The 25,174-nt window shown below is 42.8% G+C and overlaps 1 protein-coding gene across 1 annotated transcript; it reads right to left on the minus strand.

Annotated features, from left to right (window-relative positions):
• Nucleotides 1-1,007: 1,007 nt before the first annotated feature.
• On the minus strand, nt 1,008-24,336 carry LOC144770717 (lens fiber membrane intrinsic protein-like). Its single transcript, XM_078655448.1, has 5 exons — nt 24,198-24,336; nt 19,605-19,799; nt 15,014-15,163; nt 10,523-10,636; nt 1,008-1,384 (listed from the first exon to the last, which is right to left on the minus strand). The coding sequence occupies exons 2-5, from the start codon at nt 19,765-19,767 to the stop codon at nt 1,344-1,346; spliced, it is 468 nt and encodes a 155-aa protein (XP_078511574.1). The 5' UTR covers nt 19,768-19,799; nt 24,198-24,336; the 3' UTR covers nt 1,008-1,343.
• Nucleotides 24,337-25,174: the final 838 nt, after the last annotated feature.

The following is a 25,174-nucleotide window of genomic DNA, read 5'->3' on the forward strand; positions in this document are numbered from 1 at the left end:
AGATGTGGCAGAGAGAACAAGGCAGCCGATGGAGCATATCCACCTCTTTTGAGAGATGTGGCAGAGAGAACAAGGCAGCCGATGGAGCCTCTCCACCTCTTTTGAGAGATGTGGCAGAGAGAACAAGGCAGCCGATGGAGCCTCTCCACCTCTTTTGAGAGATGTGGCAGAGAGAACAAGGCAGCCGATGGAGCCTCTCCACCTCTTTTGAGAGATGTGGCAGAGAGAACAAGGCAGCCGATGGAGCCTCTCCACCTCTTTTGAGAGATGTGGCAGAGAGAACAAGGCAGCCGATGGAGCTTCTCCACCTCTTTTGAGAGATGTGGCAGAGAGAACAAGGCAGCAAGGGAGATGGACTCACCAATGTGGAAGGTGGATAAAATACAACACACATGCACTGGATTTCTGGGGGTCCCCTTTCTCCACTTCGAATGGATTCTCTCAGGGTCTACACTAGGAGTGCATTACTTTACTGTCAGTGCGCCTCCTAAGAACATGCTTGTCTCTATGCCCACGCCCATAATACAGTGCAGAAGCAATGAAATTCCCTCCTTTGCATGGGGCCACACTCCCATGTAAATGAGAGAACACCCTCACACGATAAGGCTGGTGCTAAAGTGTACCAGCGCTGTCAGTTTTACAGAACGGGTAGAAAAAGCATCTGCGGACCCTCCTGTAATAACATTGTGCCCCGGGGAAGCAAAAAGCAGGCAAACACTCCCATTGCGCCACTGAGACCCATTCTGTAACACTAACCATGGTTCTAGAAAGCTATTCAATCAGTTTCACTTGGGAAACAGAGTCCCATCCAATCACTGAGATCACAGAAGCAACACAAATGGGTGCCCAATGATTAGAGTCCTCCAGCATTCATCCTAAGGCTACAGAAGACTAGAGACCTAACGCTAACTGTGAATACTTGTTAGTTTGGATGATAATCACCTTACTGTCTAGATTGTAACACCAATATTAATAATTTGAAACAAACTGTAGAACCTACAAAACCATTAGAAAAAACAATTTATTTGAAAATAGAAAATAAGGTCCACAATCCATAGATTTTGTATGTCAGCAATATCAAAGTATTTACAGTCCATTCTTGTAGGAATGTTTAGTGTAATATTATCTCCTCTTCTGGAGACTTTTTAAAGTATGAAAGCTGCGGAGGCATCTTAACAGCCATGTTGCAGGTCTTCTGATGTTCGGCTCTATTTCTGTGCAAAAAAAGAGCTGAAAATGATGAGCACTTGCTCTGAAAGAGTCCGGCACTGGGTGGCTTCATGCCAGTGTTCTTGAGCACCATCCGTTCTGTTCGCTGCTTCAGGTCTTGTTCGGTTCACCCTCTACTGAGCTTCCTTCTTGAAAGCCACCAAGGCAACAACACCTGCTCGTGAAGGAGCCACAAGAGGATGAGACACAGAGATCACAAGTGGAGAGAAAGAACAAAGGTCAAAGGTCAGTGGATAAGAAACCAACATTCTTAATGTGTGTATCAAACATTTAGATAGGCAGTATAGCTTCCACCAACTCTGCAGTGTGACAAAAGCACCACACATTAAACACCAACAAGCAAAACACAAACAAACACTGAGAGTGATGTTTAGCTTCAAAGCAAAAGGCAAGTTTCAGACCCAGCACCTATGTACCTTATTTTTCTAAAGAGAGCGCTCTGCTGTCAGCTTCTGGTGCACGTGCAGCACTTGGGCATTTGGGTGAATGCTGTCTTACTGCTGCAGGAGGTCTATTCTCACTCTGGGCCACTACTTCATTAGGTCTGCGCATGCGTCACTTATAAATGGAGGAACAAAACCTTTTTCTGAGGAGCTTACCACCTGCCTTACTGGATGCTGAGATTATCAAATACAAGGCTGCCTCGAGTCTACTTATGAGTTTAGTAGACAATGCGCTTCATCACAAACACAGCAGAGTATGCCAAAACCTGGGTCTGTCTGCCTCATTTAGAGATAGACAGACCTTAAGAATTCTGTTGCTGGAGCATCCAGCGGCTCAATGGAGTAGAGGCTGCCAGAGTAAGGACATTGTGTCATCTGCCCTATTTAGAGTGAATGTTGTAATGTATTTTTCCCTTTATGTCACTGCCAGGAATCATATGGAAATGAGGTACAGGAAACAAAGTATAATATCATCCACACCCTGTCTTTCACTGCCAGGAATAATATTGAAATGAGGTACAGGAAACAAACTATAATATCCTCCACACCCTTGTAGAATAGACCCTGTGTGCCTGATCCATTCCTTTTTTGTTTCTCAAAAGCAAACAGCTGCTTTGTTTGAAAGGACCGCTGGGCCGGCAGTCATCTCTAAATTTAGCAGGTGTCAGTCAATCCAGGTGATGTCCTTTGCCACACTGATGCCCTGTACTCTTTCTGCCAAACACCTAACCAGGACCTAAGTCTTGACTCAACCTCCAACCTCTTTCGTTCAGCATCCTACAATTCTAATCTCTTTATCTCATGAAAATAGATGCTGCCTAGTTTTGATTCCACCTTATTCTTCTTATGCCCTTAACCCCGCACTTTCTGTATCTATATCTCACACTCTTTTAGGTTCTTTTCATCCTTGCCTTTACATTTGCACTGTATTTCCAATCTTTCTCTTACTAATTTTTCTCCATGTTGTGCCTTTCTCTCTAGCTCTAGATCATCGAAAGATGAAGATGAGTAGTGGTCCCATCAACTGCAACCACTGTCACAAAGTACGCACTGAAGTTGGCCTCTCTTCTTAAAGTTTTTTTCTCAGTATACTGCTGCTCAGAAGAGGCACTAAACTCTAATGTTGCTACAGTATAATACTCATGCTCATACGCTCAGCCCATGTGTTTTTGGTCGTAAGCAATTGCCACTTAGCTTTAATGTGCACTATTTTGCTGTTGTGTAATGAAGATATAATTTTCAAAGATGAATTTTTAAACTTTGGTTGTACTCACATCTGGATATTTCTAGGCTGATACAATTTCTTATCAAAAACAAACAGAGAAGTAGGGTCATAGGGAATTTTTTAGGACCTGCCCAAGTTCACATCCCCAAATACTCAGATATAAAACAACACAACAAACCGGGGGTCTAAATGCCTAATATCAATGAAAAGGCACAACACTTCTCCCAAAGGTAGAGTGTATCAAAAGTACTACAAGCGGCTAAATATAAGGAACAACACCCAACTGACCAAAGACTCACTGTGATAATATGGTAAGGATCAGCCACATAGTTGGAATCTGGATAACCATCAACTCTTCCAGGTGATCAGTTTTATCATGTGGTCAACCAGTTATACGGGATGGTGACCCACTTGATCATAGAGGACACCACGCCATTTTGTGCAAGGATGGATACCGGCCAAAAATCACTGGAAAAGAGTACAATGGGCTGTTGCCTCTAAATGCCCATTGAAAAAAAAAATAAAGAAGGAGAGCAGTGCAAGGGAAAGTGAATTAAAATAGGATGTTGTGTCCCAAAAGAGAATCGTTTTATTGAGTGCAAAATAAGGAATTGCAAAACGAGCCATTCCTTATTTTGTGATTGCATTTAAGGAATCGCAAATTTTGCGATTCCTTAAATGCAATGTTTCCAAAATGCCCTTAAGGAATCGCAAATTACCACCAACTTCTCGTTGGTGGTAAGTTGCGATTTCCTTGAAAGATGCACTTTTCAGCATTTTTCAAAGTGCCATGTGACGCACATACATGCCCTTAGGGCATGTATGTGCACCACATTGCACCCATGCTTATTTCAGGGGTGCAACAGGGTGTCCTTTGGACACCGCTGCACCCTTGAAATTATTCTCAAATTATTCCTCCTGGCCCATAGAAATGAATGGGAAAGTATTCCTTAATTGCGAATTCGCAATTTGCGAATTCGCAATTAAGGAATATCAAGAAATCGCTAAAAAAAATGCGTTTTTCTTGATACATACCATTTTGCGATTCTGAAATAGCGATTTCTTAAAAATCGCTATTACAGAATCGCAAATTGGTTCCTTGATACATATGGCCCTTAGACCCCCGGTTTGTTGTGTTGATACAATTTCTTCCCATTCAGTGTGTCAGGCCCTTCCCTGTGGTATTGTTGGCAATAAGATAAGAAATGTTGGGACTTGCTACATCGACATGGTTCTTGACTATTGGTGGAGCAGGGTTTCGCGAAAAAATGAAACCTGCTCGAATCAATTACCCCTATAATGCGTATTAACAGTAAGTAGAAGTAGTAAACTAATGTGCACCACACATAGACACGAGGGACTTTGCTTTGCGCATGTATGCACTAATAATGAATTAATATACGAAATAACTAAACCTGTGTTTGCAGTGTGCTTTAAAAGTAGCGAGAAATACTGCACGAATACGCCCCACGTGGATCAGAAGTTGCATGTTGCAACAGGCTTTGAAATAATAAATAATGCTGCTTTTGTCCAATACTTATGCTAGGTAACACTAATGAGGAGTCATACACAGGTTGGTGATAAACAGTGAGGGATACAATGTCATATGATTAATGGATGTCTATATTTCATTCGTTTTAGTGGAGTGGATGAAGAACCATCTTTTCCTAAATTGTCTATTGTAAAGGGAGGGCTCGGAATGGGAGCGATATTGTCATGACAAAGCAGCCAGAAGTGCTGAGCACAGCAGAAGATGCCTAAAAATTGAAGGCTGTGATGCTGAATGCCTGCCAAGGGCTGTGATCGACCGTGTGAAAGGCTACAATATCTGTGGATGCTGTTTAATTTGAATAAAGAATGTTTAATTGTAACTTTTGTACATTTCATGTGAAAGAACTGAGAGTCAGACTATGGGAAAGGAAGTGAAACAATAGAATTGACAAAATGCAAGTGAAGTCACAGTGGTGTGACATCCCACCTCCAAAAGAAAACTAATCCCCTAACAAGCTTCAAACATTTTGCAACTAATGTGAGATGGACATGTAGGTTTTTAGACTATAATTGGGGTACATTTAGGGGTGTGGTGTTTAGGCTTAGGCTGGCAGGAGAAAAGAGGGAAGATGCATCGCTGTCCATAGGTTTGCAGAGAGGCCTAGCTGTTCCTATGTTATCCTGTTCCTGTTAGAGATATTCTGTTCCTGCATACCTTTGGGAACCCCTATCATCACCTTGGTCAAGGGGTGGTTCTTCCTATAGACCATTGGTTTATATTTAGACTATGTCGTTAGCAAAATATCAGTTTTGTCTCTGAATCTTTGTCTCTCCACCTCTCCACTCAGTCAACAAATTATTGATATGCATTATTTTAGATGAACCTATTGTCTCTTTATCTATCCCTACATTAGGTATATTATTGTTTGGCATAATTATTTGCTAAATCTTTGTTTCTTACTCTATCTACTCCTTCATTGCATAATGCTATTGCTTAGCTAGTCTGTATCCATTTTAAAATTTCTCCTGTAATGAGATTTCAATTTTTTTGATTGTGACCAATTGCAATTGATCATTTAACCTTTAATTGAGAAAAAAATCATTTGTTAACCTTACTGAGAGTCTGTAATTGTTTCTGACTAAATGTTTTGTAAATGAGAATTATCATTGCCATCAACTACTCAACTTATTGGTCCATCGACCAAATAGGGGAAGAGTTGATATTAAGATTAGTTATAAGACATATGTCCCGAAAGGATCAATAAGGAATATTTGATGTAAATGAAACAAATTAACCATGGCTCCTAAGGGATACTGGGCGAATGTTTATGGGCCATTGTATTAATGTTGTTGAGTATCGATCCCTGATCAATTATTGGTATTGGCACTGGATCACTATGTTATGCTAGTCCATATGAAGCAGTGGCAAGATCAGGTACTTACCGGCGTATTTTTTGTAGTCTGGCTACTTACATCATTAGATTTTTGGCAAGACGCCGCTGTCAAGAATATAGATAGCCCAGAACTGCATATAATAAGACAACACACACTATACAATGCATCATACAATATGCGGACAAGGGCTTGAATGGCATGTTGCTGATGGTGCAACTTCATTTTAAGTAGTCCCTTATGTTTTACTTATTTTATGTTTGTATTCTCTATTTTGTCTGAGTTGACAGTAGGCTATAAACCTCAGTACAAGAGATACATTGATCCCTTAGGTGTTGTTGGAATTAGAATGTTCCCATTCCCTAGGGGCCTGACTGTGAGCATTTGGTATCCTGTTGTTTCATTTTGGCTAGAGCCTCTCACTAATCTAGTGCCTGCTTGAAGGCTTAGGCTTATCTTTTGACATGATGGAGGCCCAGGACCTGTCCTCTAACCTGGAGGGGTGCACCAAGCATGCTCCCATTTGAATAACCGTGGACTAATGTCCTTGGCATTAATGTAGTAGGGCGACAATGGAAGCGTACTGTGCTTCGTGAAACCATAGTTGGGATCAGACCTTTTTATCTGTTTCAATGTAATGGAGCCTACTGGCCCACTCATATAACGTTCCAGTTCTACGTACCAACCCACATTCCAGCGCTGACATCCCAAGTGCATGTTATGTGTGTGCAGACTGTGTGGTACTTACATTGTATGTATGAGTGAATCAGAGTAATCACTGCATGTGGGTTCCATTTTAAAAGTCTCTGGCCTGTTCAGAAAATGGAGGTGAGATTCCTTTACCAGATAGTGAAATATATTGCTGACATTTTGAAGGTTGAGGCCTAAGACCTAGAAACTTAAGAAGAAAGAGAGAAGACAGGGCTTTCTTTAGAAATTTGAGTAGGTCTTTTGGTAAGAAGGGCTGCTGATTAGTCTTCCTGAGCACCTCCATTTGGTAGATGGTGGCACTAAAGGGTGAGTTTGATGTCTTGGTTGTTGTCCTTCTGGTGAGGCCATCCTTTGGGCCCTTTCCCAATCACTGTTCAGTGTACTTAAAAGTCTGGTATCTGACCAGGACAAAAGTAGTTGTCTTCCAGTCCCGAGGTGCCTTGAGGCCAGGCTGCCTGCTGAGAGAGAGAAGGAGCATGACTACCATGCAGGTGGTGTGGTTGTTCAGAGCAGGCCAAAATCAGCTGACCCTGTGGCCTCAGTGTTTGTCCAACTAGGAAGATGATGGTATCTGCATGCTCCATGGACCTAATCACAGTCCTTCACAGTTAGTTGCCAGCACAGCGAAACTGTTAATTTGTGCCTGAACAGAACGTGCCATTGCGATATTATAGAGTTTTGTACAAGTGGATTGTGCCGCTGTGACACTCATGAAGTTGTGCCTGCACAGGTTGTGCCACTGTGACATTCTGAAGTTGGGTCTGAGTGGACTTTGCTGCTGCAACATCATGAAGCTGTGCCAGTGTGAGAGGGGATGCTGTGTGTTTTAACTGCACCCGAGCATTCTGTGCCAATAACCCAGCAATATAAGCCACAGCCGGGTCATGCTGCCAGAAACAATGTGCCTTGAGGCAACCCCATGACCCTTGCCCTCACAACCCAGCACACCAACCGAACCTAAGGCCATAAGTGGGCTTACTGCTAGTGAGAGACTGCCACCGCGCCAAAGGTTGCAAGCCTACACACAATCTGGGTAGAGGTCTAGAATGCTGCCTTCTGCGCACCTAACGTGAGTGCTAGAGCACTCGCCAGCATGTCTCCTCTCGGAAGAGGAAGGGAGAGAGACTGACGAGTGCTGTGTATCCCTGCCTTTGCCAAACATCAGACAAAACTCCATAGTGATGAGATAAGGACAACTGGGTCTGAGCAAACAGTCTCATTAGAGGGAGTACCATTGCACCTGTGCCTGACACCTGCTGAAGACAGAACTCAAAAAGGGGATAGAGGAGAGTTGAGAAAGGGTGAAGGAAGGAGGGAAATGGTTGATTACCATGACTGTTGAGGTCTGAGCTTGAAGACTCCCCACACCGCCCCCTAAGAAGCCTTTGAGTGCTGCCATCTGAGAGACAAGTGCTGTAAGGACTTGGCCCACTTTGCAGCTCAATAGTAGAGTGGACCCAATGACATCATATCCAAATCACATCCTCTCTGCAGCTGGTTGAGTAAATTCTCTTACAATTCACCCAATCCTCTTGCTCTTTCCCTGCCACTTGCTCTTTAATTTTTTGTCACTCATTCCCCTCCACCCTTCATCTTTCTCTCTCTTCTTCGTTCCCTACTCTTTCCCTCTTCCTCCTCCTCTCTCTGCCAGGCACTCGTTTTCTCCCTTCTCTCTCTACATCTCACCTGCTTCTCTCACTCTGTGTGTTATGTGTTACGAATAGGTGCAAATAAAGAGATATTTTGCGTTCTATTAAAAATACAATTGGGGATGTATTGGAGTGCTAACTTGTATGTATGTACGGGAAACCTTTTGCTAACCTTGACTTTCCTGATTGTGTTTAAATATGATGAACTCTAAATACAACAAATCATATAAGCACTCTGGTTGGATTGGCATTGCCATCTCAGGCAGTTGGCAAATGGAAAAATTGAGAAACCAGGTGGTAGTTTATCCTAAAGTTTTCATTTAGAAAGAGAGATTTGTGCCTGAGTAAGGTGAAGGCTAGGGGTTGGAGGTTGACATCAAGTTGAGTGTTTTTGTTAATCCTTTGTTACAGTTAAGGATCAACATTGGGGATCGCAATGAGACTTGAAGCCCGATTTATATCTTGGGTGTAAGCATGCTCCATGGCAATGGATTATGCTTACTGCCAAGATAATGATTCTCCTGCCCTATGTGGATGTGATTGGGCCATATGTTTAAACATGGTGGAAACCACTCCGTACTTGCAGTGATTAAACTGCTCCAATTGCCCTGTAGAGTAAGGGCCATCCTAGAGGCAGACCTATATTTCCACCCATCTAATTTAAATGCACACAATTAGAGTTCAGCTTTACCTCTCATCACTGACAGGAAAACCCTGAAGGTAAGGAACAATGGCAAATGCTACATGCACCCATGGTGAGGAGAGCATTGTCTTTTTTATTTTCGAAAACAAAATCCAGTTTTAGGATTTTCTTTATGAAGATTGAAAAAGAAAACAGTTTAGTTCAGGGCTGCAGCATGTTGATGGAACTCTGCACAAAACAGTGAAATGCATTGACAGGAGTGGTTCCTGGCAATGCTTCATAAATGACCAGCTCGGCAGTCATTTATAAATCTGGCGGGGCTCCCACGAAACTACAGGTCATCCATCAGGATTTAAATCAGGCCCCTGGCCGTCAAGTTTATTAGAATTAGGAAAAAGCAATGAAGATCATGGTGAGACTTGATAGTAATGCTAGTTAGTGTTAAGTATTGGCCTTAGGAATCATGGTGAGATCTTGAACTAAAGTTTATTATAGGTGGGAATTGGTGTTCTGAATCAGGGTGAGACTTGGTATTAAAGCTTATTAGAGGCAGACATCATCATTGAGGATCATGGTGAGACTTGGTATTAAAGTTTATAAGAGGCAGATATCAGCATTGAGGATCATGGTCAGATTTGGTATTAAAGTTTATTAGAGGTAGATATTAGCATTGGGGATCATGGTGAGACTTGGAATTAATGATTATTAGAAGCAGACATCAGCACTGAGGATCATGGTGAGACTTGGTATTAACCCTTTGCATGCTTTGATGGCCCCCGGCCGTCTGACCTCACGGTGGGTGTGTGCCGAGGACAGCTGGGGGCCGTCCAAATCCCACCCACTATTTAAATTGCCCGCACAGCGCGAAAATGTGCGCCACATGCAAGGGGTTAAAGTTTATTAGAGGTAGACATCAACATTGAGGATCATGGTGAGACTTGGGCCCTCATTACTATGTCAGGCGGACGCACCGTTGCGGAATTGGGACCTCCGGTCAGTAGTCCCAACCGCATTATTTGAATGCGACCGCACAAGGTATGGTCACACACTCCCATTTCTCTATGGGAGCTTGAGCTGCTGCCGTAAACCAGGCCATAGCACAAGCTACCAGAGAGAAATGGGTGTTTTTGTTTATCCCTGCACCGCATGGCAAGCACCTGACGGTGCCTGCCATGCGATGCAGGGATTAACAGGTGCCCCAGGGCTCCAACCGGAGGTCGCTGTGGCGAGGAGGCCCTGCTAGGGGCCCCCAAAGTCACTTTCAGACAGGCTTTTCATGTTAGAAAGCGCAGCATGAAAAGCCTGTTGGAATCCGACATCATAATCCCCACGGCGTAAACACTGTACATAGGGGATTATGAGTAGCCTCTGACTGGCCGATGGGCTTTTGGAGCCCATCGGAAGCCAGTCAGTCTGACCGGCTGGTTTTAAATCCGACAGCCTTCATTGTAATAAGGCTGTTGGATTTGAAACCAACGATGTAGGACTAGAAGCCTCCAACCTGCGGTCCGAGATATTCGGACTTATACCTTAATAGGGCCCTTGGTATTAAAGTTTATTAAAGGTAGACATTGGCTTTGAGGATCATGGTGAGACTTGGTATTTAATTTTATTAGAGGTAGGTATCGGCATTAAGGATCACGGTGAGACTTGGTATTAGAGTTTATTAGTGGTTGACATCAGCATTGAGAATCATGGTGGGACTTGATGTTAAATTGTATTAGATATCAGGCCTCACCTGCCAACAGACTCAGTCCTGCGGAGACCCAACCTAGGGCAAACGACCAAGAATATGGAGCATTGACTCCTGCGAATCCAGTGAAGACACTCATACCAATGATGGCGCTGCAAGCTGGGGAAAAAAGGAACACGAGACATTTATTCACTCGGGGAAAGCAGATGAGTCCTGTGCCGGGAAAGAATGTTGGCTGTTTACTTGGGTCACTTATAATTGTTTCATCTGAGAAAATCATCATACTCATAATTTTATTTGCACTCATCCTGTCCTTTTGCACTATACAAAGGTTTTGTGATTTTTTGGAAACTTAAATAAACAGAAATCAGGTCAGTCAGTCAAAGGAATGTTTATTCAGATCATTGGTCTTTAAACAACATAGTTACACATATAGTCACCTTATCTTAAACATTTAACAAATTAAGTAATAAATATTGCAGTATTAAAATTTCAACAGCAAAGTTCATAGTCCAACCAATACAATTTAAAACAAAGAGAAAGCCATAATATTTAGACTCCCCTTTATACTCATTTGATCAAAAAGTTATAACAAAATTGTTGGAATGCCATTATTTTAAAATTGGATAACCGAACATGTCCGTTCTTAGCTGCCTCACCTATCCTTTTAAGATATGCATTTTCAATTTATTATGCAGGGTTGACTCATTAGGAGTTTCTAATTTAAAACCAAGATAAAACAATGGCATTTAAACTTCATGATTACATTTGGAGCATTTCATTTCATATTATAACTGCTAAAATAATTTATCTAAACGCCAAGTACATTTTATTTATCCGAGAATGACTTTTTAACTGCAGTCATAAACCTTTCATTAGCAATTGCAATGTCTAAGAAGCACATGTCAGTGAGAAACTCTATAGCCTGTGCTCGATTTGTAATACCATATTTAAAAAATATTGGACGCAAAATCAATTCACCTTAAAGCAATCCACTAACGTGTGCAATATCCCGCATTTTGTAAGGAGCCCGTATATGCAGTTTGCATCAGGTTGGATAATTTCCATTTTGGTTTACCCATTTGCATAATAAGGATTAACAACAATTCTTTTTCTTAATAATTCGCACCTAAACCAGCAGTTTGGCAAGATAGCCAGGAAAGGAAATCAGACTCCCTTCTGCCATGAATTTACCATACATTTTGCAGATTTTTCCCCAGACAGGTACTGGCAATCCTTTTCCCGGGATAATTCTCTCCCTATTGACCTCAGTTCACTCTTGGAGACTTCTACTTGCAGGGTTTTATCACATAAACTCACCTTCATATTCCTACAGATTTCAGATTATTTTTGACCCCCTTTGCCTATTTCTGTTCACTGTGCTGGATCTTGTTTTTGCACCAATGGGAGACTTTCTGTTCCTCTCCCTAGCCCAGTAAACAATTAAATGAATAAAACGAATTTCGTAGCGCGCCTTGCATCGCATTTTGCGATGCAGTGTGCGCAACGAAATTCGTTTATTTAATTTAAATGTTTACTTACCTGCAATCATCCATACTCTGGTGTTTACCACCCCCGCCAGGCCTGCCTGCCCCACGGAACTCCCTCCACACCCCGCAGCTGTTCAGTCACCCCAAAGGTAGGCCCTAGCTAGTCCTATTGGCAGAGTGTATTATAGATAGAAGGTAGGACATGTAACTTAAATGTGTGACATGTACTGGTAGTGACAAACAGCCATTTTGGTTTCTCACTGCTGTGAGGCTGCCCTCTGATAGAAATGCATTGGGGATTCCCTGAGAAGTGTTTCAGTGGTAATTCCTGATACAAGAGGAGCAGCGTGGTCAAGTTTGGTATGTTTGGAATAGTTGTAATAAATGCTGAGTAATGGTATGCGCAGATTTATTATCACTACTTTAGAAATGCCACTTTTAGAAGTTGTTGTTTCTGTGTGCTATGTGTCTTTGTGCCTGGCTGCTGTCTATTGCATATCTGGCTCTGGAGTGACAGGGACTGGTGAAGTGTATGGCTCCAGAGGGGCAGGATGAGTCAGCCCTAGGCTGAATAGGCAGATCTGCATTTGGAGTAGTGGGAGGAGTAGCCCCTGACCCTGAATAGGTCTGTGCCGGCCTAGTACAATGCTGGCTCCACCCCCCTGTGGTGTGTCTGGGGCCAGGACCTCCACTGACAATGAAGGTGTGTTAGCATTGTATAGAAAGGTTGTAGTGCCCCCTAGAACAGGTTTGAACCGGGTCTAGGCCTGTGCCAGGGGGAGAGAACAAAGAGATATGAGTATAAGTAGTGGGGCTGGGACACCATAATTGGTGCTTACTTTTACCTGTTTTGACGCAGAGGACTGCAGGGCGTCAGGACGAACCGCCATGGGACCCAGCTGCTGTTTCCTGGGGGTCCCTACGTGCTGGCCTGCCTGTGCCCAACTCTGCCCCTTTAGAAACTTGGATCCTAGCACCTCGTGAGCGCTATATCTTTATTGCTGATTGCACCAGAGGACAGGAAAAAAGTGCTGTGCGAAAGGAATCCAGGTGTGGGGATTCCCGCTGTGCTGCCATAATGTGGGCAGGAGCCTACCCTGCCGTTCTGTGCCCAAGGAGTTTCATAGACATTGCTCAGTGCAGCTGGGAAGTCAGGCCTGGCCTGTTTGTGGGTGGGGCTTGCGGTGAAGCAGCCGGGGCTCGCCTACATGGCCCCGAGCTGCAGAGTAAGGAGGACAAGGATTCCCGGTACGGGAGATACTCTGCAGCAGTGAAGCGAGAATGAGACTTCACTCAAGATGCGAGGGCGGGCTCGGCTGAAGAAGCACAGCTGGAGAGGGAGTCTGGCATCGTCAGCCTGTTTGAGGAAGGTGGTCCTGTGTGAGCATGGAGAGCCCCCATGTGGTGACAGCAATCGTGGCACCATGAAGGCGGGCCGGAGCCTCACAGGCTCTATTCTGCCACCCGCCGACGAAGTGAGACTGGACAGAGTCTGAGAACGCCCCGGTGAGTGTGGCCTGTACAGGGCACTGTGGGTGCCTATTTGAGGCATCAGAGTATCGGGAAGAGGTGTTGGTGCTGGTGCTCATTCCTACAGCTGCACCGCCAGGGTGCGGGCAGCTGCAACGACGGGGCCATTCCTTTTTGGGCCCACCATAGAAGCCCCGGTGAGGGGGGCTGAGGAGGCATTGTTGGTACCGATTTCTGATGAACAGAGCTGGTCCGCTAGATCGCGGGAAGCTGCAACATGGGGGCATTGCGTTTTAGAGCCCCGGTGAGAGGGACTTGAGTTGCACTGTGGTGCCGGGGGTTCACAGCTGCACCGCGAGGTGGCGGGCAGCTGCAACGAAGGGGGCATTTATTTTTGGCAAAAGAGGAACAGGGGTGAGTTGCACACTCGCCCCATTTAGCGCCCTGATTTTTGTGGACATAGAGCATTAAGGGGAAGTCCCAGACTGGCCCCCAGAGGAAGGCCAGTTGGCCTGTGAGCACCTGAGGTGTGGGTTGGGCGCAAGGCCCTAATAGGATGCATAATGTGGTTTATGCCTGAGGTGATGTGTGCACATAGGGAGGGTTACTACGGTACACTTCTAAATGTGACTTATACCTAATGTGATGATGCTGAGTACAGTATTTTACCAGTAGTTGCTGGTTGTTTTATATTTGCTACTTGTGCTTTCTAATGGTTCTGACAGTGGCCTGATTGGTCCTGTCATGGTTATAATTCCCTGTAAAATATTACCTAGTGCCAGGTGGCACAGTGTATATTTGTGATTATCTTTTAATGTGTTTATGATAATACAAAGGCTATTTTTATGTTACCTTGTGTGGAGTTTATTTTGTGGTGTGCCTAGTGTGTCGCTGCTGTGTGAGTGTGTTGCGCAAACGCTTTACACATTGCCTCCATTATAAGCCTGACTGCTCGTGCCAACCTACCAAGGGGGTGAGAAGGGGTTATCTTTGGCATGTAACTCCCTTGCCCTCACTAGATTGGTGGTTTCTGCCTGGCTTAGGCACAAGCCCTAGCCAACCAGAAATCCAATTTCTAACAACCATATAGCTCTACTCACCCCTACTTCCTAAAAATATGTCTACCACTCTATATCTCTATTCACCACAAACCCTAAAATACCCTTACCACTGTATACCCTTACCCACCCCTACATCCTAAATTATATATCTACACACACATACACCCGCACACACACACACTCTCTTTCTCTCACTCTCTCTTACCTTAAATATACTTAGCTTGCTTTTTAATGGCATATGCAGTGTAAAGGCATTTGCGTGGTGAAAGCATGCGTAGTGAAGGCATGTGTGGTTAAGACAATATTGTAAAGGCTGTTTCCCTTGGTCTTCCCTTCACTGAAATCACACATTGTTGTATAAGATGACATTGTCTCCTCTTCTCACAGCATGAATCAATGTCATCCATAGCCAAATATGTGATAAAACAATTAGTTGTAGAATATCACATCATATTGTTTGCAGTTCTTATAGAGTCACCTAAGTGTTTTAAAACAAAGCTGGTATAAGGATTCACCTGCACAAAAATTCAGGATTGTCACCAGCTTCTGCTTATTCATCCCCATCAAAACATTGTTGATCCAGATTTCAAGGAACTGCGTGACGGCAGATAACACCAACAACAGGAACGAGATGATGATGAAGGCTCGAGTCGTGTCAATATCAACTGCAAGGAACCAAGAAAAAGTTTCTTAAACTGATTTAGAACATGTTTCCTACATCACTCTGCTTTTGAGTTGCTAATCGGTATTCTGGTGATCGTTTGGATGGGGTTGGTGCTCCCTCCTGATCAGGGCTAAGACAAACCTGTCATTTCTAGAATCCGTCTCCCTCCACTTTTGAAAGGCATTAAAACATCTGTCCATAAGTAAATAGAGCTACCGCATTCCCACCTCGGATGCTACATGAAAATATACCCCCCCCTTATAATTAAAACATACTCACTCCATCCAAGATTCTACAGTTCTCTGCTGCTCTGTTCCAAGGCCCACACTCTATAATTGCACAATCATATGTGCACATCTGTTTACATGCACTGTTCCTGTGTGATCTGGGGTGATGGACAAGAAGAGGATTGATAGCTTTGATGGGTACACTCCTAGTAAAGCCTGCCCCAGACAAATAATTACCTGATTGTGATGCAGAGGGTGGATGTAGAGATGTTATGTTATGTTATCCTGATTTATAAAGAGCACCAGCAAAGAGGTGTTCCAGCGTTGAAAGCAGAAACATATAAGGCAGCTGTCCGTAGAAGAAAACTAAAGGGGGGGGAAGAGGTGTGTGTTGATGGCCTTACGGAATGCCAGATAGATGTTTGTCCCGCGAATGGATATTGGCAAAGCGTTCCAAAGTATGACTGCCAATAAATGGAAAGAGCACCCACCAGCCCGAACCTTTCTCACCCTGGGAACCGCCACCAGTAGTTGACGAGAGGGAGAGTAGGGAGACAGCAATTTCACCAGAATACCAGGAGAGGAAAGGTTGAGGATATTAAACGAGATACAGAGGGCCTTGAATTCCACGTGGTTGGCTACGGGCAACCAAATGAAGCCAACATATAGCGCAGGAGGTGGAGCAGGATCTAGGAAAGCCAAGAAGATTTCTGGCAGCAGCGTTTTGAACTCTCTGCAGTCTCAGGACTTCAGTCTTGTTGGCCCCTAAATAGAGAACATTAGCATAATCAAGCCTTGACAGGATGGAGGCCTGAACAATCATCTGCCTGATGGGCAGATCAAAAAACCCCAGCTGTGGTTTGAGCCCCCATAAGATGCCAAAGCAAGTCCCTGACACTTTCTTAGTTTGATACTTAAAGCTAAGGGCAGAGTCAACCCAGACACCTACATTTTTCACCACCTGCTTGAGGGAGGGGTGCACAACCCAATATAGCCAGCCAGCAACGTTCGCACCACAGCTCTGAGTCTCTCTCTACCAGCAGAACCTCCGACTTGCTGGAGTTAAGTTGGAGATAGTTGGCAGTCATCCACTAAGCGATGGCCGCAAGATCGTCACAAAACTCCTAGGCCTCCTGCACAGCCTCATCCGATTGTGACTACCAACTGTGTGTCATCTGCATATGATACAATAGTAAGCCCTCTGCTCTTACCCAAGGCTGCTAACGGTTGGATATAGAGGTTAAAGAGCGTAGGGCTCAAAGCGGAGCCCTGAGGCACCCCTTGGTTGTTAGAATGAATCGTGGAGACGAGTGGAGGTGCCACTACCTGGAAGGTCCTGTCAGAAAGGAAGTAGGCTAAGCAGACCAGGTCAGGGCCCACAATACCCGCCTCCTCCAACCTTTGCAGCAGGATCTGATGAGAGATCCTATCAAATGCGGCACTGAGGTCTAAAAGAATCAGAGACGATGTGCGAACCTCATCTAGAGCTACCCTAAGATGCTCAGTTACAGCTAGGAGGGCCGACTCTGTACTGTGGACTGGGCGGAAGCCATTCTGAGAGATGTCAAGAAGATAGTTATCCTCTATAAATCCTATGAAAATAGAATTAATGTAGGTCTCAGTGATCTTACAGACCCACGGCAGGAGTGAGATAGGGTGACGTTTTTTCCAGTTTAGCTGTGTCAAGGGAAGGTTTTTTATGCAGAGGAACTACCCTTGCTTGCTTCCAAGTACTCGGAACAACTGCCCTGGACAGAGATAGATTGATCACTTGGTTCTGAGGCGTAAGGAGAACAGGTAATATTTTCATGAATTGGTCAGGCTTGAGGGGGTCTGCAGGGGAGCCTGATTTGACCTTGTTACATAACACCCGTAGCTCATCCATGGAGACAGCTGGAAATGTAGACAGTGTCTGTGTAGGGGGTGGTAGAGGCACAAGGTTAGAGTGCATGACAGCATAAGGAAAGGTCTTGTAAATGTTTCCACCTTCTTAACAAAGAAGGTGGCAAGGGCCTCACACTGCACATCCGATGATATAAGAGGCACTTCAAGACTCCCCCGGCTGTTTCAGGTCTCTCAATATAGAGAAGATGACTTTAGAGGGGTTACAACTACTCCTGATCTCATCGGTGAAGCAAGCTGCCCAATGGACAGGGGATAGTCTCGGATTTCTAGAGGATGTGTTAAATACTCTTATAAGGAATTCAGAGTCTGCCAGCAGCAGTATATCCACCAAGCTACCCTTCACTATTGTGGATGTTATTTCTCTTGCAGATTATGTAGCAAAGTGGGATCCTCCAGATGAGGGTTTAGCACTTCCTAATCGAATGGGGAATTTTTCATTACCACCGAACTTTAATTCAGTCTCATAATCACTTTGTGACCCCTGAGTTTAAACTTACATGGCTGACAAAAATCATCCCTTTTGAGGATAATATATAAATCCTTCATTAGATGACTCTCCTTCTTGTTACGGAATGCGCTTCCAAAGTTACCTCTCACATTTTTATCCCAGATGCTAGGACAATTATGTTAGGTGGTTTTCTGAAGGCCAACACAGTACATCCACTAAAAAATGAGGGGATTATTTATGAGAATGTGCCACAGCGCAGCAAGTCCCTAGCAGTGCAGCGCTGCATGAAAAAGAAAAGGGCAAGAATGCGCTGTATTAAAAAGAATATGACATATCCCTCTCCTCTCCTTGCACTGGTGCCATTTTGGCTGCCTAGCACCAATGCAGGCACTGTTGCTCCGTGGTGCAAGGGTGCCTGTGTTGCATGCAGGATTGTTTTTGTGCAGGAACGGACAGCTTCCTCCACAAAAGCAATCCAGAGATGCATATTCCTTTTTCTATATCTGCTGCTGGGCGCAACACACAGAAAAAAGGAAGTGCAGAGGAAAAATAAAGATATTTCCCCTTGTTGCGCCTTCCCTGGGAAGGCATATCATTTTGGCGCATTCCCAGGTTTACCACTTCTGATAAATCTGGGAATTTGTCACAAAACATACGATTTGCTTGAGAACACTCACGCAACGTCCATGGACTACTTTCCCAGAGCAGAGTAATGCAATGCAGCGATTTTTGCTAAGTTGCATTACAAGGTGGCCTTGCTTGGCTTCATAAATCTCATTTTGGACTTGCGTTGCACTACCATCACATTACGTGGTACAAGAGAAATGGAACTCCTCTCAAAAATATGCCCTGGAGAATTTTCTGAAGATGCTCAATTCTAAACTTTACCCTAATTAAGGGGCCTAAAAGTAAAGAAACAATAAAAAAACCAAGGAGTAAGTAGGTTAAAACATAATGATTGTATTTTGGTAATCACTGTTTATGCATTTGACCAAACATTGTGTGATTTTGGGCAATTCCTTATCATTTCATTGTGTCTGGAATTATGTGAATGTAGTCTTTTTGTAATGTCACTCAACTCACCCTCTGGTCTATGTAATATCATCCTGCCTAATATATCAAATCATTGCTAATACATAATTCAGCAAGAAAAGCACAGACACAGGTTTCGGAAGTGGCACAAGAGTAAAGGTTTCCTTCACCAGGGCACTGGAAATATAGTTAGAATCAGTGGCTCTGGAAATATAGTTAGAATCAGTGGCTTAACGCCATCAGTGAGACATCCACAATTGCTGGATGTGTCGTGCCAGGGCCTCTGCGTCAATATATTTCACCAAATGGTCTGCAGGAACAATATTATGTATTATGTATTAGCACTGATTTGATGTCTTAGGCATATATTGAATTTTGAATATTCCTTGAATGTGTCTGTGTATTTCTTATGTTCCCTTTGTTCGTTGTCTGACTGTCCATTTGGTTTGCCTATGTGCTTTGTGTTTTGTTGTGTTTTGTCTTTATTAACCTATACATTCTATGTTTGTGTATTGTAATGTTAGTGGGGCTTCATGATGTTTCATCCTATGTGTATTGATGTGTTTTGAATTGTATGTGTATTATTTGAAAGAAAAATGATTTATACATTTGATACTCATGTTTGAATAATACAATTTGAAAATCAATGGTCTGTTGAACAATTGTAATTCTATCCTGGACTTAATTATTGGTTTTGGAGAAGTGTTCTCAGTTATATTTAATGCCTTCAGATTGGCCTCCAGTTCCGGCTTTTTTAAAACTTTTGTAGGGTAGATGAAAAATGATCATATACATTGTTACATCTCTGCCACTTTGATTCCTTCTCTTACCGGCAGATCCAAGTGTCGTACAAATACCAAGTAAACACCATCTCCAGAGTCCGAAAAATGAACCAGGGCTAGATATCCAATAATCAGATGCGAGCGAGATTAGAATGACTATAAGGCTGATGATGATAAGGACCAACGAAGACAATTTCAGGGCAGACATCATTAATTAGTTGCTGTGCAAGTTGTTTAATTCACCTGAAAAGACATAACACAGATTAGATTGATATTATTTTAATGGAACCTCGGTTAGAGGAATTCCCTGAGTAGTTAACAATGGGGTTTAACCAATAAATCCTGAATTGCGTAGCAAAGGTAAAGTTCAAATGTTAAGGAAGCAATATATTTCAGAAAGAGCTGTAAAATCTTAACTAATCAAAAATACACTGGAAACTAATGGCAAACTAAGATACTGCCTGCATGGGTTCATTCCAAAAACATCGTAGGGCCCAGAAGGCTCCTGTAATAAAAGGAGAAAGAGCTTTTTACAGCACTTGTGATTTCTTCATACAGAAATACACCGACAGAAAGACTCATGGAGGAAAGAGCCACTAAGTCTTCTAGGCAATGACTCTGATGAAAATGCAGAGCTTTCCCACACAGAATAAATGAAATCCACTCTGACCTGAAAATGAAGCTTTCTGCAGTAATCGCATTGCTTGGATCCAAGTAGATGCCACAGTCAGCGCCATCTTGTATTATTTCTCACCTATTTAAACCATAGCAGATTGAGACCAACAAGACTGTAGAAGATTCCAGATGGGGGTTCCCATCACAGTCATTCTTCATAGCATTACTGATGATCCCTGACTGCTAGTATATTGAGTAGTAGTTTTACAAGATCTGTCATATGCCTTCAACATTGTCAATCTTGAGGCACTACAGATGTGGTCGACTGTGGCCTAGGCGACTTAGCTTTTTCATGGATAGTACAGATCTTAACAGCTTCCGACCTATCTCTAGTATTCCTACCCTTGCCAAACTCCTGGAGAAATGCGTCCAATCACAACTATGTGCACACATTGAAAATTACCACCTCCTGGACCAACATCAATCTGGCTTTCGTAGTGGACATAGCACCGAATCGGCCCTCACTCACGTGATTGATGATATATGAACAATGCTTGATCGAAATGAATCCTGCCTCCTTATCCTACTTGACCTCTCCTCCGCGTTTGACACTGTTAATCATGACAACCTCCTATTCATTCTGGAACATAGGATGGGCCTCTCAGGTTTGGGTCCTTCCTGCAACACAGAACCCAAAGAGTTAAAGCTAATCACTCATTCTCCCAGGCATCCCTTGTTATCATGGGCGTTCCCCAAGGATCCTCTTTATCTCCCATTCTCTTCAATCTGTGCCTGGAGTCTTTAGCTAACGTTCTAAATTCATTGGACACTAGGTTCCACATGTATGCAGACGATACCCAACTCTATTTAAAAATCTCCTCTCCGGAAGACATCACCTCACTCAATTCTACCCTCCTGACTACCCAAAATTGGTTGACTAAGAACCACCTTCTGCTAAACACTTCTAAAACAGAATTCCTCCTCATATCTCCTCCGAAATATACTCCTAATATCGACCTATGGATGAACCAACTAACCTCCTTCAACTGCTCCCCCCGCATCATCGATTCAGCTAAATCCCTAGGAATTACTCTGGACAAGCATCTGAATATGACGTCTCACATCAGCAACGTGTGCCAGGGAACTAACCACCTTCTAAGAAAACTCAGGAATCTGAAACCTTTTCTACCGCAAGCAGATTTCAAGCAAGTGGTCCAAGCGCTTGTCCTACTGAGACTTGACTACGGCAGTGCCATGCTATGTGGACTCCCCAAATACGCTTTGGCCCCCATAAAGGCCTCTCTGAACGCAGCGGCCAGATTGATCATGGGCACCAAGCATAATACACACATCTCTCCGGTTCTAAAATCACTAAATTGGCTACCCTATGAAGCTAGAATTCATCTGAAGATTGCCTGCCTTTCACACAAAGCCCTCCACTTCAAAACCCCTACCTACCTCGCACAAAAACTAAAACTATCTGGAGGAGGTAGATCGTCAAGGAGTGCTAATTCCTTCCTCCTGAAACCACAGACCTTCTGCAAAAAAAGAACTTGCCACCGAGCTTTCTCGGGATTTGCTCCTAAAATCTGGAACTCTCTTCCACCCGAAATTCGGAGGATCTCTTCCAAGGCCACCTTCAAATTGGAAGCAAAGAAATTCCTCATGAAGAAGTTCTTACCTTAATAGGAGGGACATTATATATACACCTTTCTTGTACTTTATTTTCCGCCCGAAAGTTGTCGTTCCTTGATTAGCATGATTCACCCTTGTATATGATTTTTCTTCCCCAGCGCGCGTGCACCCAAGATTGTAAATGTTTATTAGCTGCTTACCACTTGATTCAATGCTTAGGATAAGCGCCATATAATTCATGTTTAGATTTTACTATATTGTTGACTATTATTCATGTTTGATTATTCACTTAATACCCTTATATCACCACGCTACTTCATATAGCCCCATTTGTCCTCCCTGGACTACAATTGATTTGTTATGCATGAACTATTGATCTTATGTTTATTTTACTACCCATGTTTGACTCAAGTTCTGATTGTTACCTTCCCTACAACTGTAAAGCGCTCTGATATCCTTTGGGATCTAGTCCGCGCTATATAGAACTTTATAATTAAATAAATAAATAAATCGACAGGATTCTGTTTCAAAGAGCACAGGCTATGAGGCACCTAAACTTTGCTTCTAAATGCAAACCACTGTCACACGGTGTGCCCCATGGAGCAGCATTGTCACCACCGCTTTTCAGTTTTTATTTACTGGAAATTGACTGCTAGAAGTGCTTTAATCGCATACATTAGATCCCAGAAAAACAGAGGTCATGTTTGTCAGAGCGCTTTCTGCTAGCTGGCCCAAAAAATCTGAACAAGGAACTTAGGTTCAAGTCCGCAGCAAGAGTGAAGTTGAGAAACCTGGGGATCTGGATGGACCATGAACTTTCTATAAAAACCCAAATCTTCAAAGCTGAAAGCACAGGCTTTTATTATCTTCCTCTACTGACAAAAATGTTGGCTTTTTCAGTTTCCCAAAAAAATCTAGATGATCTTCGTGTTAGTATCAGCCCTGAAACTTTGCAGACAGAGCACATTTGGGTGTGAACAAGAACCTGTTGACCTAAATCTATCTCCTTCAAATTGTATCTGCTGAGAATCTCATCCCTATAAACTGTAAAACCCGGCACAGCGCATCGAAGCCTACAGAGTCTCCCGGTTGGAGAACGTATCAAATATGTCAACAATTATGATCGAAAGAACTGTACTTCTCTAGGAACGAAGCCTCTTGAGCCTCCTCTTTACAGATCTCAAAAGCTTAGGTCAGTAAACAAAACTCTGTTTGTTTCCAGTTATAGACCTGTTAATAGGGGTGGCCAGTCCCTCTCAGCGCGTAGCTCCATATTATGGAATGCCCTTTACTTGAAATTATCCATTATGTACCATTTCCCTCAATAACTACCTTTTAGTAGCTGGTGACTGCCAAAGCTTTGTTTGCGCACTCTATAACCGGTAACAAACACCATGTCAATTGTATTCAGCATTGTCTTAAATCAGCCACCAGCAGAAATTTTAAATTGCTACCTGTAACAGTTCATGTAGAACTACTGATTATTTCAGGAATAAAAGAAAGGAAACAAGGGGGTTAATGTCTCCTTTTAAATCATGTAATTAGAGTAACATTTTACGCGTATTCTGTTTGCCTCCTAAAATATGTCTGAGCATGAGAGCACTTTTTAAAATCGCATTCCTACAAATAATCCGTTTTTTTTAAGGGCACAAATCAATTACATTTGCGTGATCAAAAGACGTAATTAGATTACTGTGATTAGCTGTTCATTAAGTGACGTCTGACCGTCTAAGATTCGTTCAACAGTGTTTCTGAACAAAGATCTTTTCACAGAAGATTCGCTTCTTGTGATGTCAAGGATCAAAGCGTTTTCATTGTCACTGGAGCATTAGACATTTTTCCAAAGATTCATTCTTTGAGAAAATGCGTGAATTCTGAAAATTAGCTTCAATTTCTACTGCATCGAAACACAGCTAACAAATAAAAAAGGATCATAATGTACACTTAGGCATTTTTAAGACTCTACTGGTGGATATACTGTTCTGTACTGTTATGATCTCATTTTTAAGATCGAAAGAAGGTATTTGACTGACTGGCTATGCATTTCACCCTACAACCCGTGTTACTTTTGTGGATTTAACTTGAGAAAACTCATCTGCCCAGTTGTTTACAGGCTCTCAAAACGAAATGTATTAGGTACGCGAATCATATGTAAGCAATTAACTTTTGAATGAGGAAAAATAGTACTTCAGACAAACGTACTGATATAATTTGCTGAGGATTTTTTCCTTTTGAGAATCTTTTATGGGGCCAGTCGTTATAGCATAACTTCAAATAAAGTAGCAACAATTTGCGACGTCAATTAATGCTGTACAAAACATCATTTTGCACTGCCCATCCTTAAATGCCATATTCTCCCCAGAATAATTGAATCTTCTCATTTCCACTTACTCTTGCAGCGGTAGCTCTGTTCTGCTGTGGTGAGGGTCCTTCTGCTGTTTCAGGTTCCTGTCCCTATTAATCAGCAGAGGCGCCTTTCTATCCCTTATAAAGGGCGCTCCTTAGGATGTCTCAATACTGACTACCGCCCACTTTTATTGTGTGCACCTAACTGATAACTACTAATGTGTTTGCACTGGGATTTTTTGTTCTGCACGTTTATTGTAAATGGAAGAATGAATCAATATTTTTCCGTGAACCTTGAGCCTGAGCGGTGAGTAAACGAAACTCTATTTTGTAAGCAAATGACATCCATGGGTAGAATTACAAGCACACCTACGCAGGTACAAGCAAGGTTCACACACACACACACACACATTACCATCCTTGTGGGGACTAAATGTGGATACCTGCCTTGTGGTGACTAACCTTTCCCAATGTTTTTAAAATATACTAATAAAAGAAAACTGTTAAGAAAAAAATCATGACACAGAACCATGCTTGTGGAGATTTGAACATGTGCTACCATCCATGTGAGGACCCACTCCATAATACTATTTGTGATTGAATAGAGTAAAAGGCCCGTGGTTAAATGCTTATTTTATCAACAACATACACAAACACCATTATAATCTATTCATATATGAATTGCTGTATAAATACTAGGGGTATGTACAAAAGACAGATGATGTTAATGTGTGAGAAAATATCATCATGATTAAAGAAAGACACTTAAAACTTTATTGAACCTATTTATTAGTGCTTACATCTTAGGAGGTAAGGGAACTAACACATAAAGAAATTAACATATAAAACCAAGAAATATGGTCAAGTCGAACCCAGAGCTTGATTAGCTCCTTACTTTTTGGCAAAATGGCTGTTGGACCGCACCTCCCTAGGAATGCATATAATGTTAATGTCTGCATAGGAGTAGTATCGGATGATGCCCACAGAGGTGGTATGTCATCACTGCATTGGGATTGCGTGTT

The sequence above is a fragment of the Lissotriton helveticus genome, chromosome 7 (genome assembly GCF_964261635.1).
Source record: "Lissotriton helveticus chromosome 7, aLisHel1.1, whole genome shotgun sequence".
In the NCBI taxonomy this organism is placed as follows: Eukaryota; Metazoa; Chordata; class Amphibia; order Caudata; family Salamandridae; genus Lissotriton; species Lissotriton helveticus.